The 14,013-nt window shown below is 39.9% G+C and overlaps 1 protein-coding gene across 1 annotated transcript in view; it reads right to left on the bottom strand.

Moving 5' to 3' along the window:
• DKK2 (dickkopf WNT signaling pathway inhibitor 2) overlaps positions 1–14,013 on the bottom strand; it is a 43,997-nt gene that overhangs the window by 4,100 nt on the left and 25,884 nt on the right. Inside the window, exons 2-3 of the mRNA XM_026848166.1 lie at positions 1,164–1,314; positions 378–527 (exon numbers count right to left, since the gene is read on the bottom strand). Of these exons, the coding sequence (XP_026703967.1) occupies positions 378–527; positions 1,164–1,314 (301 nt within the window). The remainder of the gene's footprint in view (positions 1–377; positions 528–1,163; positions 1,315–14,013) is intronic.

The following is a 14,013-nucleotide window of genomic DNA, read 5'->3' as shown; positions in this document are numbered from 1 at the left end:
ATGAGGAAGGTTCCAGGGGGTCATTAATGAGACCTGCCACAAGACCTAGTAAGTTCAGCTATAGGATTGTAAGTAGAATTACAAGTGCTTAGTTACATGACTGTTACAAGAGGAGGATGTATGCAATCTTGCACAACTGAAAAATCGATTGTTAGTCCACCTCTGATACAGAGAAGAAAGTAGATGCTATTTGAATCACAGGAGCTGTTGGTTGATGTTGCATTGCTTTTTGAGTCATGCTGTGAATTCTCATGATGGATATTCACTCCCTGTGAAATTACTGCCTATATTTCTGGTTTGCATTGCTGTATTTTAACAGCAATAACATAATTCATGACATGAAGAAACAAAGCAGTGTAGTGCAAATGTGAGCCTACCTTTTATGTGTGACAGCTTGGAGCGTGGCCTCCCTAGGTTTTGCCATCCCAAATCCTTGCTAGCATAATGACCATTCTTCTTGTGGCGTGGCCCTTCTAGAGCAGGGATGTGAGGTGTAATGATGCTTTCAGTTACTGGTATGCAAATACCTGCGAGTAAAAGACAGCCAGTCAGAGATTTGAACAAAAGGACATACAGAGACCAGGACCAGCACCTGGACCATGAAAGTGCTGGGGCTTGGCCGCAGCGATGCTCAGTTCTAATCACACCCCTGTCCCTGATTCCTGGCACCTAACTTCACCACAGCTCTGCTTCACTCGCTGTCAGTCTTGCTGATGGTTTTATGGTCTGATCATCTGGACGCTGCCTCGTAGACATCTCTCTCCAGTCTCCAGAGGAGAGTATGGGAATGCAAACAGTACAGTTATAACCCTACCCAGGGACAGTCAAGGATTCATTAAGTCTCTCTTGCTTCCTTAAAAATACGGGTTCTGTACAGTCTTTCAGTGAATCAAACCACATCGAATGTAATGTGATTTCAGTCAGCAGCAGCATAATTTTTGGGTTTCCCCACCCTAAAATGGGAACAATTCAGGTAGCACACAAGCCTTAAACATAGAAATACTATTAAAGAGAGTGGGCTGAAGTAGAAAACGAAGTTCTCTTGGTTTAGAAATAGAAGCACAGACACCCAGAAAAGAATACTGTTGCTGGGAACATTCAGGGAAACAGATGTTATCAAAATGCTGATTTTATGGAGGAAAACCAAGAAACGACTGATATACCATTGTTGCAGCGGTTCCCAGGGCAGCACATGCCGTCTCTGTGGCAACGCTTCTTCTTCCTCCGGCACATCATGCATGCAGACGTTGCTTGATGAGGACTGTGACAGTATCGCCCAACTTCACATTCCTTATCATTGGTACAAGGATAGGCCTGGTGGGTAAAAGAAAGGTTTACAGTGAAACACTCCTTTGTACAAACATGTATGCAGCCTATTTAAAAAACAAAACGGGAAGGGGAAGGGAAAAAACACCACCAAAACCCCCAAACAAATGAAGAAACCAGCAGTTGAGATACCATTCTCTGGGGCCAGGAGATGCAGGTAGGGGTGCTTCAGTGAAGACATATAGCAATCTTTAAACTCACACTGCTTAAAGAATCAGCCCCCTGCTGGTGTCATCTTTTCTTGCCTCAAGCATAGGTTGGCACAAGATAACTCATTTTTGTGGGTTCAGGCCTTTGATTGATAAACAAGAGCTTAAAACTCCACAGTGAAGAATAAACAGAGCCATAAAACTTCTCTCAGTCAGTAATAATCCTGAAACACACCCTCCAGTAGTTAACATTTTAATTTAAACTCCAAGGAGGCATCTTCCTTTGGTAGCTGTCAAACATCCTGATGGATAGTAAGTACATTCACTGTTCTCACAGTGAACATCTACACCACATTGGCACCGGCTCCTCTGCAATGTGCCATTGCCCACTGGCCCACACGAGTTGTACTCTGGAAGTGAACAAACATCTCTGGTCAGCATTTCACTTTGATAACTTTACTCATGGGCTTAGTATACTCCCTTAAACATGCCACCTGCTAAACAACAGCCTATGGTATGCAGCATGGAATATATTACAGAGCACAAACTGTCTTGCACATATAATTCCCTGCAAGAAGAGACACACGTATACAATTTTCCTATATTCATCAAACCCAGCATTATCTTACAGGAAACAGACTTTTAAAAGAAAGGTGTGAAAGCACTGTAGTCTCCCATGAAAAGAGAGGAAGAAAAGTTTATTCCTACAAAAGGAAAAGACACGATACTTTAAGGAGACGTAACAAAACACACTGTCACATTCCAGGATTCTTTCTGCTGACTCCCACACAGCTACAACTATGCTCTCTGTCTGCATCTAATTTTACCGCCTATTAAGTTAATCATAGCTTTTTTTGATTCCTCAAAATTATACTTCAGGCATTTGTTTAGATAAAAAGATGAGAATAAATTTTGGGCACTTTCTGGAAAATTATGTTTACACTTCCTCAACTAATTTCCTCCAGCATTTTAAATAAATCAGACTATTGCTTTTACTGTTTTCAGAATGACTCTTGTAATTAATTATTCACCACAAACAAAAAGCTCAACTGACTGGTTTTCAGTTTAGGCTGATTACTTTTCTAGTAATATTTTAAATCAAGGCTTGATTACATTGTTCTCAGAAAAGAAAAACTTGGAGGCTGTTGAGAATTTGCTATGAAAATTGTTCTTTTAGATGGAGAATTTCTTGTTTCTCTGTCTTTGTGCCATTCTGTGTTGAGAATTACAGGAGAAACAAGGTCTGATAATGAAACCAAGCAAGTTTCTCTAGTGCTGCTAGTGGGAGGGGGAACCATGCCATTTCCCATGTGATTTCGTTAGTTGCTTTCTTTGTCAAAATTTACTTTACAGTACCAAAAGTGCTGGCTGGATATTTCCCAAGTGCTGCTGCCCCGTTACTTCTGCCCTCTGGATATGTGTCTTTGAATAATGATTCCAGAGTACAGCTGTTTGGAGTAACCTGACGTATGTGTAAGTCTTTCTCTCTTAAGAATAAACATTTCCTCTTGAGTTCATCCTCGAGAGGATGAACATCAAAGGCGGCCAGATTTTTTAGCTAGGAGTAGCAATAAGAGACAAATGCAAGCACCCCCCTGTTTTGTACTCTTAAGGCATAAGTGGATTCTAGCTATTCTAGCAAAGAGGAACTGAAGTGCTCTCCCTTCAATCTCATTGCTCCTTCCCCTCGTTTTTCCGGAAAGAAATAATTAACACTGACTTACAATTTGTGATATAGTTACCATAAAAGTAAGGCTTCCCTGACATAAATGAGATCTTACCAAACTAAAGATCTTACAGTGAAGAAAAGTGATTTTATGTAGACCTGTGCATGGTTATACTGAGTTTGGAAAATACTAACACTGCTAGCTGGAGGAAATGCAAATAAAAACCAGATGGGCTAGCTGAAACCTGGAGATGAAGGCATTTTAGACCCTTGTCTGTCATCAAGACCTTCATAACCGCATCTTTTTTCCAATATGGGCATGTGGTATACACCTGCAACTTGTCAGCAAGAAGCCTACTTGCAGTTCTCTTTTGGTTCCTCAAATAACTTTTAAAAAAAGAGTTCCCTGATCCTGAATGGTGCTAATGAATGCTCTCACATACCATATCTAGTGACTGTTTTACTTCTGGCTTTTAGGCCGAGTGACATGTAAAAGATATTTTAAGATATGCATCTAATTGCCAAATCTCAGCTCTGTCTTTAAGAATGGTAAAAGTAACAAAATATAATTTTGACATTAGAAATTGCCAAGGAAAGAGCTATAGTCCCAGTCAGCCTTTAGTCCCACTCTAGAGTGCTATCCTAAATTAAGATGACACTTCTGAAATTAAAAAAAAAAAAGCCGAAACATTGTCCTACCGAAGACAAATTACTACAGCACATCAAAAAATAATTTTGTGTTACATATAGCTCTCAAGTGGCAAGTCCATTCAAAACCCTAGAAGACCAGCTCACAACAAGAGGCAAGTCCATTCAAAACCCCAAAAGACCAGCTGCCAGCCAGCTATCTGCAAAACCCTCTTTCAGATGCCTGATGCCATCAATTGCCTTGATCTTTCTTCCAAAACCACCATCCATTTGATATACTAGCTATCAATCACAGGAAGCTTGAAATAAAAGCCTAAGTAGCCTTGTGTCTATCTCCTAGTCACTAGACATTCATTGGAATAACTCCTGGTCCCAGCAAAGTAATTTCTATTGCTGTGCAGCACTCAGTATTAAAACACAAAAATAAAATAATATCGTGTGTACATAGCCTTGGCTAACAGGAGGGAAAATGTGTTCATAATTGTCCCATTGTTGGTGGTAGTTGAGCCAATCTAGGTATAAATATGTGGGTTTTTTTTTAAATACAGGGTAAAGAAAACATACTTACAAAAATGTGCATGCTAACAATTGTCTATGCATGAATCAAGTTTTTCAAAATCTCCTACACCACATTGCCTGAAACACAGTCTTTACGTTTAGAGAATTGCAGAGAACATTTCCTATATACAACGCAAAGACACAGATCAGTCCCAGATGGAGAGGGAAAAAGCAAGCTGTAAACCAGCTCTGCTTCCCCAGCAATGATAACTAATTCTACAAGGCACATCACCCCTTCACATTCTTCAACTATACATATCATTTTCTGGTCGTAAATCTCTATACACTAAATACAGCTTTGATATTATGGGAAACCAGATGAAACCAAGATAAAATATGTAGCACTCCCTGAAGCTGCATTTAAAGAATCTTTTTTTTTTTTTTTTTTTTTTTTTTTTTTTTTTTTTTTTAAACCCAGATTACAGGCAATCAAGCTGCCCATAGCATGACATAAACTAGATTTGCCTGTGATAATGAGTCACATTTTGAGAAAATGTTGTCTGACTCAGAGCATTGTTGCTGAGATGTTTTGTCCTCACAGTCATTCCAATTGCTTTTGTATCCATGTATAAAAGATACTGTTGAGTGCATGTCCAAAAATGTACAGCAAAGATGTACTGGATTATTTGCAGTGTTAGAGGATTCAGGCTAATTATTTAAATGGATGCTGCTAATGCTGTGCCAGGATATCCTCTGTATCAGTCTGCCATGACTAACCTTTGCCAGCCAGGTCATAGCAAGATGTAAATCTTAAACTTTTCTTCTTGAGAAAGAGAATATGACATCTTCATTCCTGTCCTTCCTGAATTTATATTTAAAATGTCAAGACCTCACGCTACAAATACTTAAATAAAACAATGATAGAGGAGAGAAATAGGGGATTTTTATAGTTGATCAAGTCCTCCCAGTCTACTGAGGCTATTTCTTTTGTATTAACTTCACAGTGAGGCTGAGGAAGGGACTGACTAGCTGTTGTGACTAACACCATTCTCTTGTTATGAGGAGCGTGCAGGAGTGACATTTATTTCTACCTTTGTCCTCCCCTTTTGGCAGGGGAAATCTAACTTTGCACCTTTTCTCAGTGCAGTGAGGTTTTCTTGATATTTTTCTGGAGTCATGTGCTATCCCGAGTATTTTATATGGTTATCCTGAACCACAGAGTTACACTGCAAGCTGGAGTAATACTAAGTGGTGAGACTGTTGTGCTATGGAGTCAGTCAGTCCAAGTCTCTCTGTCTGGCACTATAAAACGAAATGGAGAAGCACTCCAGGGGGAGAGTAAGACAGGCGCTGTAATGTGCTGAAGGGTGAGTGAGTAGACTGATGGCAGACACACTTTATTGAGCTTTGGGAGATAAGGGCTTGAATTTCAGCATGGCCTCCAGCAAATATTTGAAGACAATATTCCCAGCCAGTACCTTAGTCACCAGACTCTCATCTGCTCATAATATGATGTCTCATTCATTTTTATGTTGAAGCTACTTCGCTCTGTACTAGCTAACTATGTCAGAGAAAGGCAGGAAGAGCCACTGGCATTTTTACCTAGGCTGTGTCATCACTTATCCCGCACAAGCAGTCCTAGACACTGCTGGCTTCAGACCCACCTTCAACACTGAGAGGAGCTGTGCCTAAATAAGTGATTTGGTGGAACAGATATCAGTAGTGACTCCCACAGAAGCAGTTAACTTTTTTTTTTTTTTTAAAACACATCATAAAGTCCACGTGCAGAGTCAGTCCTGGCAGATGATCATGGCTACTACCACTCCCAGTAGAAGAAACAGCATAGCGGTTATTCATTACCCTTTTAATGTGGAGGCTGAGCAACACTGAAGAAGAGGTCTAAAGTCTCACTTAAGTGACCATATCACTGTGGTTACTGTACTGGACGCTCATCCAGCTTCTGTCTCATACAATCATCCCATGATGGTACTGGTGAATGAGCTGAAGAACAGGACAAAAGCCACAGCCAGTTGTGCAGCCGGAAAGAGCGAGCACCATAGAGCTTCCAGTTCAATCCTTCATCACTTTCTCACCTGGCAAAGAGGCAGTAGCTATTGCAGAGGTGAGACAAGTAGCTCAAGAAAACAGACCATACGTTATCCCAGGAATGGTCTTGCTTCCTAGGTACCAGTGTGTTAGAAATCAAATTTAGGCTACTACTTACGGTCTTGTATATACAGAATCCCTAGTTATTAATACCCTATGCAAATACCTGTGGCATTTGGTTATGCTATCACATCCAGCAGAAATGTCTTTTTCTGCTGTCAAAAGACTTCTCTTTTATATCACACCTACATCATCTTTTATATTCGCCTCATTCCTGCAAGACAGATTACCATAAATGAATGGGTAACACAACTCAGTCTATTACTCACTTGTTACTTAAGGAAACAAGTTTATTTTCTCTATTTCAATCGATTATACTTTTATAAATTTTAAAATAATTACCTTGAAGGAGGTGGAAGCTGACTTCTCTACAGCCAGTGTGCTAACTAGATGATCAAAACTGTTCTAAACTATAGGCAAGAGGACAGAGTTTCCACCCTCCACATAAGAGATGAACAATAGAGCTTGTTTGCCCTTTAGTCTCGGGTCTGTGCATATTGCTTAATATTCCACAGCCATCAGGCACGATGAAGCAATGAACTGGCTCAATCACGGTGACAGCCTCTCCTTCCTGTCCTGCTTTGGAACTATCTTTCTGAGCAAGGACTTGGTCCCCATTGAGCAAACATATGAAATAGTCACAGGGGTCCAGGTCTGCTTCTTGCTTTTCTCTCTCTCTAAAGAATTAGTTAATCCAAAGTAAAAGCATGCCAATAAATTAGGAAATGCAAACATATGCTTTAACCAAATAGCCTGCTGTCAAGAGTAATTGCAAAGAATGCAAGTCATTGTTTGGTTCCTCAGCTGGGCCTGATTCTGAGTTGCGATCTCAAATTCGATTTAGCTTTTAGCAGATCAACATTGGTGGGACAGTTGCATACAACATGTGGCCTGTAAAGCTAAATGAATACATCACACATGGGATTTGTCCCACCCGCCCCTTTGGAGACAGCATGAAGATTGTCTCTATGAAAGTCAAGGAGAAGACCTAACACGATCTCAAAGGATACAAACTTCAGTAACCATAGAAATAAGAGCTCTTCATTCAGATTCACATAAATGTGATAAAGCAAAATGGAGGGGGGAAGGGAGGAAGTCTTTTTAACAAAGGAAAAAACCAACCAACCAAACTCCCAACTCTTTGTGAGTTGGGTTTTTTTTTTCTGAAAGGCAATTAAACTACTTTCTCTATATCTTCTCACGTGTATTCAGAAAAATCCACATCTAACTGACAAACTTCAGTCTAGCTTCTCCTAGCTGCTAAGCAAACACATACATTAAGATGTGGATGAGAAATGACTGTCATTCACTACTGCTTTTTTTTAATCCCAAATGAGAAAAGAGTTTATCAGCAGCCATCTGGAGCGATGCAGTTTTCCCACAGCATTGCTGATGTTGCTTTTTTCTATTCTTAGCTCAACACAAGCAAAGATGATAGCGAGGGATCTCACTGTGCACAAGCAGAAAGCCATGGTTAATTTATCCCATGGAGGAAATCATGCTGTGCTCTCAGACAGCTCCAGACATGGTTCCTGTCTCAGACTGATCTCACCAGAAACTCTCAACTCCCAGTGACTGCTGTGGCACAGACCATTCCTGAAAGCAAAACTCACAGTAGTTGCAATGAAACAGATTTACTCCATTCAGTTGCCATGACAAGTTTAACAATTCAATTTTTCTCATCAAACCTCCTTCTTGTTAAAACAATACATCTCTGACCTGCTTCTCTGTCAGTCCCAGAGAGAAAACACCCTCTTCCACCTCTAGATTAAGCACAGGCACTTTCTTCTAGCAATAACTTTTTTTTAACTCTTCAATTTAAAAGAACACTGCTGTTCATGAGGTCTGATTAACAGAGTGCTACATCATGGATACATACACTGCAGCCTCCAAAGATCATTCCTTCAAACTGTGTGGCTAATGGCCCCAGAAGCCTGCATTATTAAGAGGATAAATATTCATGTTTCAAAGTAATACTCAATCCATTGCTAGACCACCAGGGGAAGAACATTTCTAAAACATGCAGTAGTCCAGCTCTCGTGATTTGCTAGAGCCAAAGAAAACTCAGATCTTAACAACCAGAAACCAAACTTCACTGAGGTCTCTCTGAGCCAACAAGGCTGCAGGACTCACGTGGGTCCTGACTCAGGCTTTTCTCACCCCAACAAAAATGTCATGGAAAACAACTTCCTGTTCTGAAACCAGTAGGCAGTTGTGTGGGGAGCTGCGCTTAGGGGAAGCGTGTAGCTGCATGTGGTGAAAGAGTCAAACACCTTAAAATAAACACAGAAGATGTGTTGCCCTGTTGCACGCAGAGCCAGCCAGTGCGAGTAGTGCCTCTTCCAGTGCAGACAGAAAACCTCCGAAGACTTTTCCTGCATGAAATCTCATTCACACTGTGATTCCTATGTGACCTCCTGGCCCACATGGTGGATTTCAACAAGCATTTTGGGTCCACAAGCAGAACCTCTTATTCAACAGCTTACAATTCAACACCTTTTCTTACAGAACTACCTACATTTTGTGTCCTACCAGAAGGAGGTAGTATCTGCTTAAAGATGGCCTTGGCTTCAGGAGGACATACAGAGAATGTAATCTGAAAGACTGCAAGAGGATCAATTAAATTCCTGGGTAAATACTACTATCTGAATTAAATTTGCCATAATTTAGTGCGTTTTACATGAGTTATAAAAGTGTAAAAAGTGTTTAAAGCACTTAAAGCAATCCACCTTACAAGTTTATTCAACTTGATTCACCTTCAAAGTAAAACCTGAAATAAGTTATATTTCCAAATGACTTAAAGGGCAGGACACTATGCCTGAAATATGCACAGATGTATGTTGTTTATACCACAGAACAGCATAAAACTGTCACCAGGACACAGCATACACCATAGTTCCCAAGACAGCACAGCTACAGATCTTCTACCACACCTTTAAGGCAAATTATCAACCTTAGATCCATATTGATGTCACTCTGCTGAACCCTGCCACTTCAAAGGAAACATACTGTTTCCTGCCCCACGCACAGTGTGCATACACAGGTGCTCATTTTCCCTCCCTCCCTTGTGTCATGACCATGGGATTGCATAGCAGTGCTTCCTTCTCAACATTTGGAGAGACCATGAGCCTCCTACCCAGCTTGATTTTGAACAAGGCTTCCTGCTCCATAGAACTGGTACCTTACAGAAGACATGGTTAAAGAAGGTTGAAAAGTTTGGAGAACAGTCAGTTTGACCCCAAATTTTATGGACTTTGTCTCAATGTGTACAATTCATATTGTCTGGTGAACTACCAGCAGCAGCATTATAACAGAAAGCATCAAAACAATATTAGGTAAACTTTAAAGTCAACAATGTAGTACTAAATCAATGTGACAAGAAACCTCTAGGCCTTGATTTTATGTCATTTTTGAATGCATCACCAAAGACTGCTTGAAGAATAAAGGTTTGTTAACACACACTTTGTTCTATGTCCAGCCTTTTCATCAGACTGTTCTTGCCCTTTTATCTCTGTTTTTCCCCCCACCCCTTTTCTGATGGTTTAGCTTTTTAGTTTTGTCTCTAATTGGCTATTTATCATCTGTTCCAGAGTGACATTCTTCTGTCTTTTTGATCAACATGTTTACTGCAATGGATGAACAGTGGGTTGCCAAAAACAGTTTTCCCTCTGGATCTATTAACTCTAGAAGTATGGAGGTTTTTATTAATCTAAGAACACTATCCAGATGGAAACAACTAGCAGATCCTACGGCTCACAAAGCACCAAGCATTAAACCACAGGTAGAAACTCAGATATTGTGGTTGGGAGTAGAATAACACTGCTGGGAACTGGCAGTAAGTTACTGTTCTAACACCTGGGTCTGAACATCCCCAAATCATGCCACACATTCAATGTGGAGCTTTTACTGGGAATCATCACTGCAAGGATGTATTCCCAGCAAGAAAAGTTAGATGATAGCTTTACCTTCTGTAGAGTAGCTACTAAGGAAGTTAACTTCCTTTGTTTTTAAACATTCACAAAATCTAGAAAAAGCAAGGGGAAAACCCTGTCTTATTGAAGTCAGCACAAAAACTCCCTTTGTCTGCTACAGCGCCTTGAGAGAGAATGCTTCCAGGTTATAAACATTTGTACAGCATCTGCAGTCCTCACCTTGGAGATTACTCTTAGGTATTCCTCTCAGAACACACTTTGCTTTGCAGAATACAAAGCATTTAGGACGTTTTCCAAATGCAAGTTTAGGACAAGTTTTCAAAATGCACTTTCTCTGGCCCTCATATTTAAAAGGACAGCCCTGAAAACATGAGTTCGTGTCAGCTGGAGAGACAGCCAGATGCCATATGTCTGAGAAGGACGAACCACAGTCTCCACCTCAGCAGACTGCTGACTGCAGTCTAACATTGTTACTGAATGTCAGCATTATTGTTTGTCTCCCTGATGGTCATTTATGTGAGAACACCTGGCTCATACTCCTCTTTCAATCCCCAGTTCTTTCTCTATGCATCAGAAACCACTATTGTCATCTGATATTCAAAACACCTTCCCTCTTTTCCTGCTCTACATGAGCCCCTCTGCAACATGATGGCTGTGACTGCTCCATTGCAAGGGGAACCGAGAGGGACCGAGTCCTTTGAATTCCAAGGCACCTACACAGAATTGAAATCAGACATCAAAAATCAGTCAGCCCAGCTTTAATATCAGAACAAACAAGAAATGCCAGGGCACCTGCACCAGCCCCTACTCTCCAGTCTCATGACACAGCCACATAATTTCATGAGTTTTAAGGATAGGAAAAGAAAAAAATAAATTTAAAAAAGGGTGCTATTTTTCACTTCTTACATTTAGAATGCATGAGTGAGATTGAGAAACAGGACAAGTCAATAATGAAACTTGGGGCTTTCCCCTTCATAATAACAAGAAGAATTACAATACAAGAGCATGTCTCCTCCTCATCACCATTCTAGGAGCAGTTATGCTTGTACAAGGAGCCAGCATTGCTCAGGCAGTGGGACTACCTGCAAAAGAGCAGCTGTCCTGGGAAAGGGCTTGGTCACAGTACCCTAAGGGCACTGGCAACATCTGTGAAGTGCTTAGACTCATACTGCTGTTCAGCTGACTCCTCAGTAGAAGGAAAAATTATTATAGTAGGCTATTAAGGCAAATTATCACACTTTACTCAAAGGAGGCCAAAGATGGCAGAAAAGGAAAGGACCCCTAACAACATCATTAAAAAGATCATTGTACTCTTATTATACGATTAAGTTAGAGCCGCCTACCCAACTTCAGCCTGCGGTAAATAACATAGCAATCAAGGTTTCAACACTATTTACCCTTTTTTCCCTTTTCTTTTAAAATGTCCCTGGTTAGTTTTGCACAAACAAGAAAACAGGAACAACACAGCAAGTCAAGAATAACTTGTGAGTAAAACCAGATGAACACTAACATATTTGCATAGTGTAATGACTTCACTATTAATTCAGACAAACCCAGGTCCCAATTCTCAGGAGAAAAAGCTGAGCACATGAAGTCTAGAAGGCAAGAACAGGGTGGCTTCAGACTACATTTGTGTCTGCAGCCCCTGACTTAGTAGGGACTGCTCTTAGTTTCAGTCTGCAATAGCCACTAAGGGACTGTCTTTCATTCCAGATATTGTACTTTAACTATACCCTCTTCTCAATCTTATGGGCCCATTTCCATTTTCAAGCAAGACTTCTTTCAGTGCTAGGGACCATAAAACAGAAGAGACAGGACAACAGGATTTAAAAAAAAAAAAAAAAAAAAAAAAAAAGTCCAAAGAAGTAGTAATAATCCTGTGCAATTTCAGAATCAAGCCAAAAGGAACATTGTCCTATTTCAGTTGTTGTCAGCATGCAATTACCTAGGATTCTGGCATTTAACACTGAATTAACTATAAATCTGTTCTTTACTCTCAAAATAAGCTGCTGTTCTGCAGCTGAAACTCATATTTATCCTCTTCCTTTCTATGTTCTACCATATCTTCTGAACTTAAGTTTTCAAGCACTTTTCTTGTCTGAAAATAATATTCTTTATGTGGAGTTACGGAATCTCTTCTTTGTTCCTAGATGTCTTGGATGTTGATCAACAAAAATTCATTAAAAAGTTTAATCCTCTATGCTTGGCACTACATCAGACTCAGAGCAGTTTCTTTGTAACAGCCTTTGGAATAAATATCCATTAAAGATTTTTTTTTTTCCTTATACTGGTCACCCACACTTTATAGTGGGTGGCCCTTTCGTTTATCCTGTTACTATATTTCCACTTCTAAAGCTAAGCCAGATGCAGCAACCTGATACTATTTTTTAGTTCACACAACTTTATTGTAATGAAAACTTCCATGTATATCTGATACTTGTTAGGAAAGCCAAAGAAACAGGAACCATGGTAATATTGCACCACCTTCTTGACAACTTTTATTCTGCATGAGTTAGATTCTCCAGGGTACTGCATGCTTCGTTAGCAAGCATTTTTCACATTTGGATGCCCCAGAGTCAACCCATATCTGAACTCCTCTTGTCGGTGTTATTTGAGTTATAACCATGCCCAGAGGCAGTGTCTAGGTGCCATGCTTTCTTATAACTCTACGTGATCAGTTCTTTAACTGCTAGTCTACATAAGCAAGACCAAACAATGGCAGAAAAGATTTTGAGGGTTTTGGTTGGTTGGTTTTGTTCACCTGTGGGTTTTTGTTTTTTTTTCTTTCTTCTTTCTTTTAAACAGATAAACCCAAGGTAGTGGAGATTAAACAGCTTGGCTATGCCAAGGCCACATAAGAAGTACACAGTACACAAGTAATTTTCTGCAACCCTCATCCATTTAACTATATAATTCTTTCCTTTTTCTGAACTTGTGCCCTTCCCTTCTGATGTGCTAAATATAAGTAACTGTGTCTTTAACAATTATCTCTTCTACACAGGGATACAAACACAAATCATGATGGCCACATACATTTACCAGCCAAGTATGAAAAAATGCAGTCCTACTTTGTAGTGTAAGTAAGCATATTTTACAGATGAACTTACTCAGCCTATTTAACAACTGCCAAACATTTCTTAGAGAATGGATGCGCAACCTGATCTAGTGGAAGGTGTCCATGAACATGGCAGGGGGGTTGGAACTAGATGATCTTTAAGGTCCCTTCCAATTCAAACCATTCCATGATTCTATGACACATGCAGAGCTCTCCCTAAACTCCATGTTGAAACCAACCATTGACCATGGCTATGTGATTATGGCAAAGGAAGATTTCCTTCCTTACCTTCTTGATAGTTTGATGAAATATGTAAAGGAGATGTGATTTATTGTTTTCCCTGTAGTTCATATGCCACTCCAGAAGAAAAAAAAAAAAAAGAAAAAAAGGAAGTTCTAATCAGGTAGATAAGAATACTTCTAACTAAATCTTGTGAAGTTCAACTAGCAGCAGTGGAATTATTCAAATGCTTGACGTTGTTTATATGTTTATACTTGTGAGAACATAAGCATATCTGTAACAGTTTACCGTACACGAAGAATGATTTACCTCTCAGGCAACAGATTATTTTCC

The sequence above is a fragment of the Athene cunicularia genome, assembly GCF_003259725.1.
Source record: "Athene cunicularia isolate RWA chromosome 4 unlocalized genomic scaffold, athCun1 chr4_part2, whole genome shotgun sequence".
In the NCBI taxonomy this organism is placed as follows: Eukaryota; Metazoa; Chordata; class Aves; order Strigiformes; family Strigidae; genus Athene; species Athene cunicularia.
This window is presented reverse-complemented; position numbering and strand designations above follow the sequence as displayed.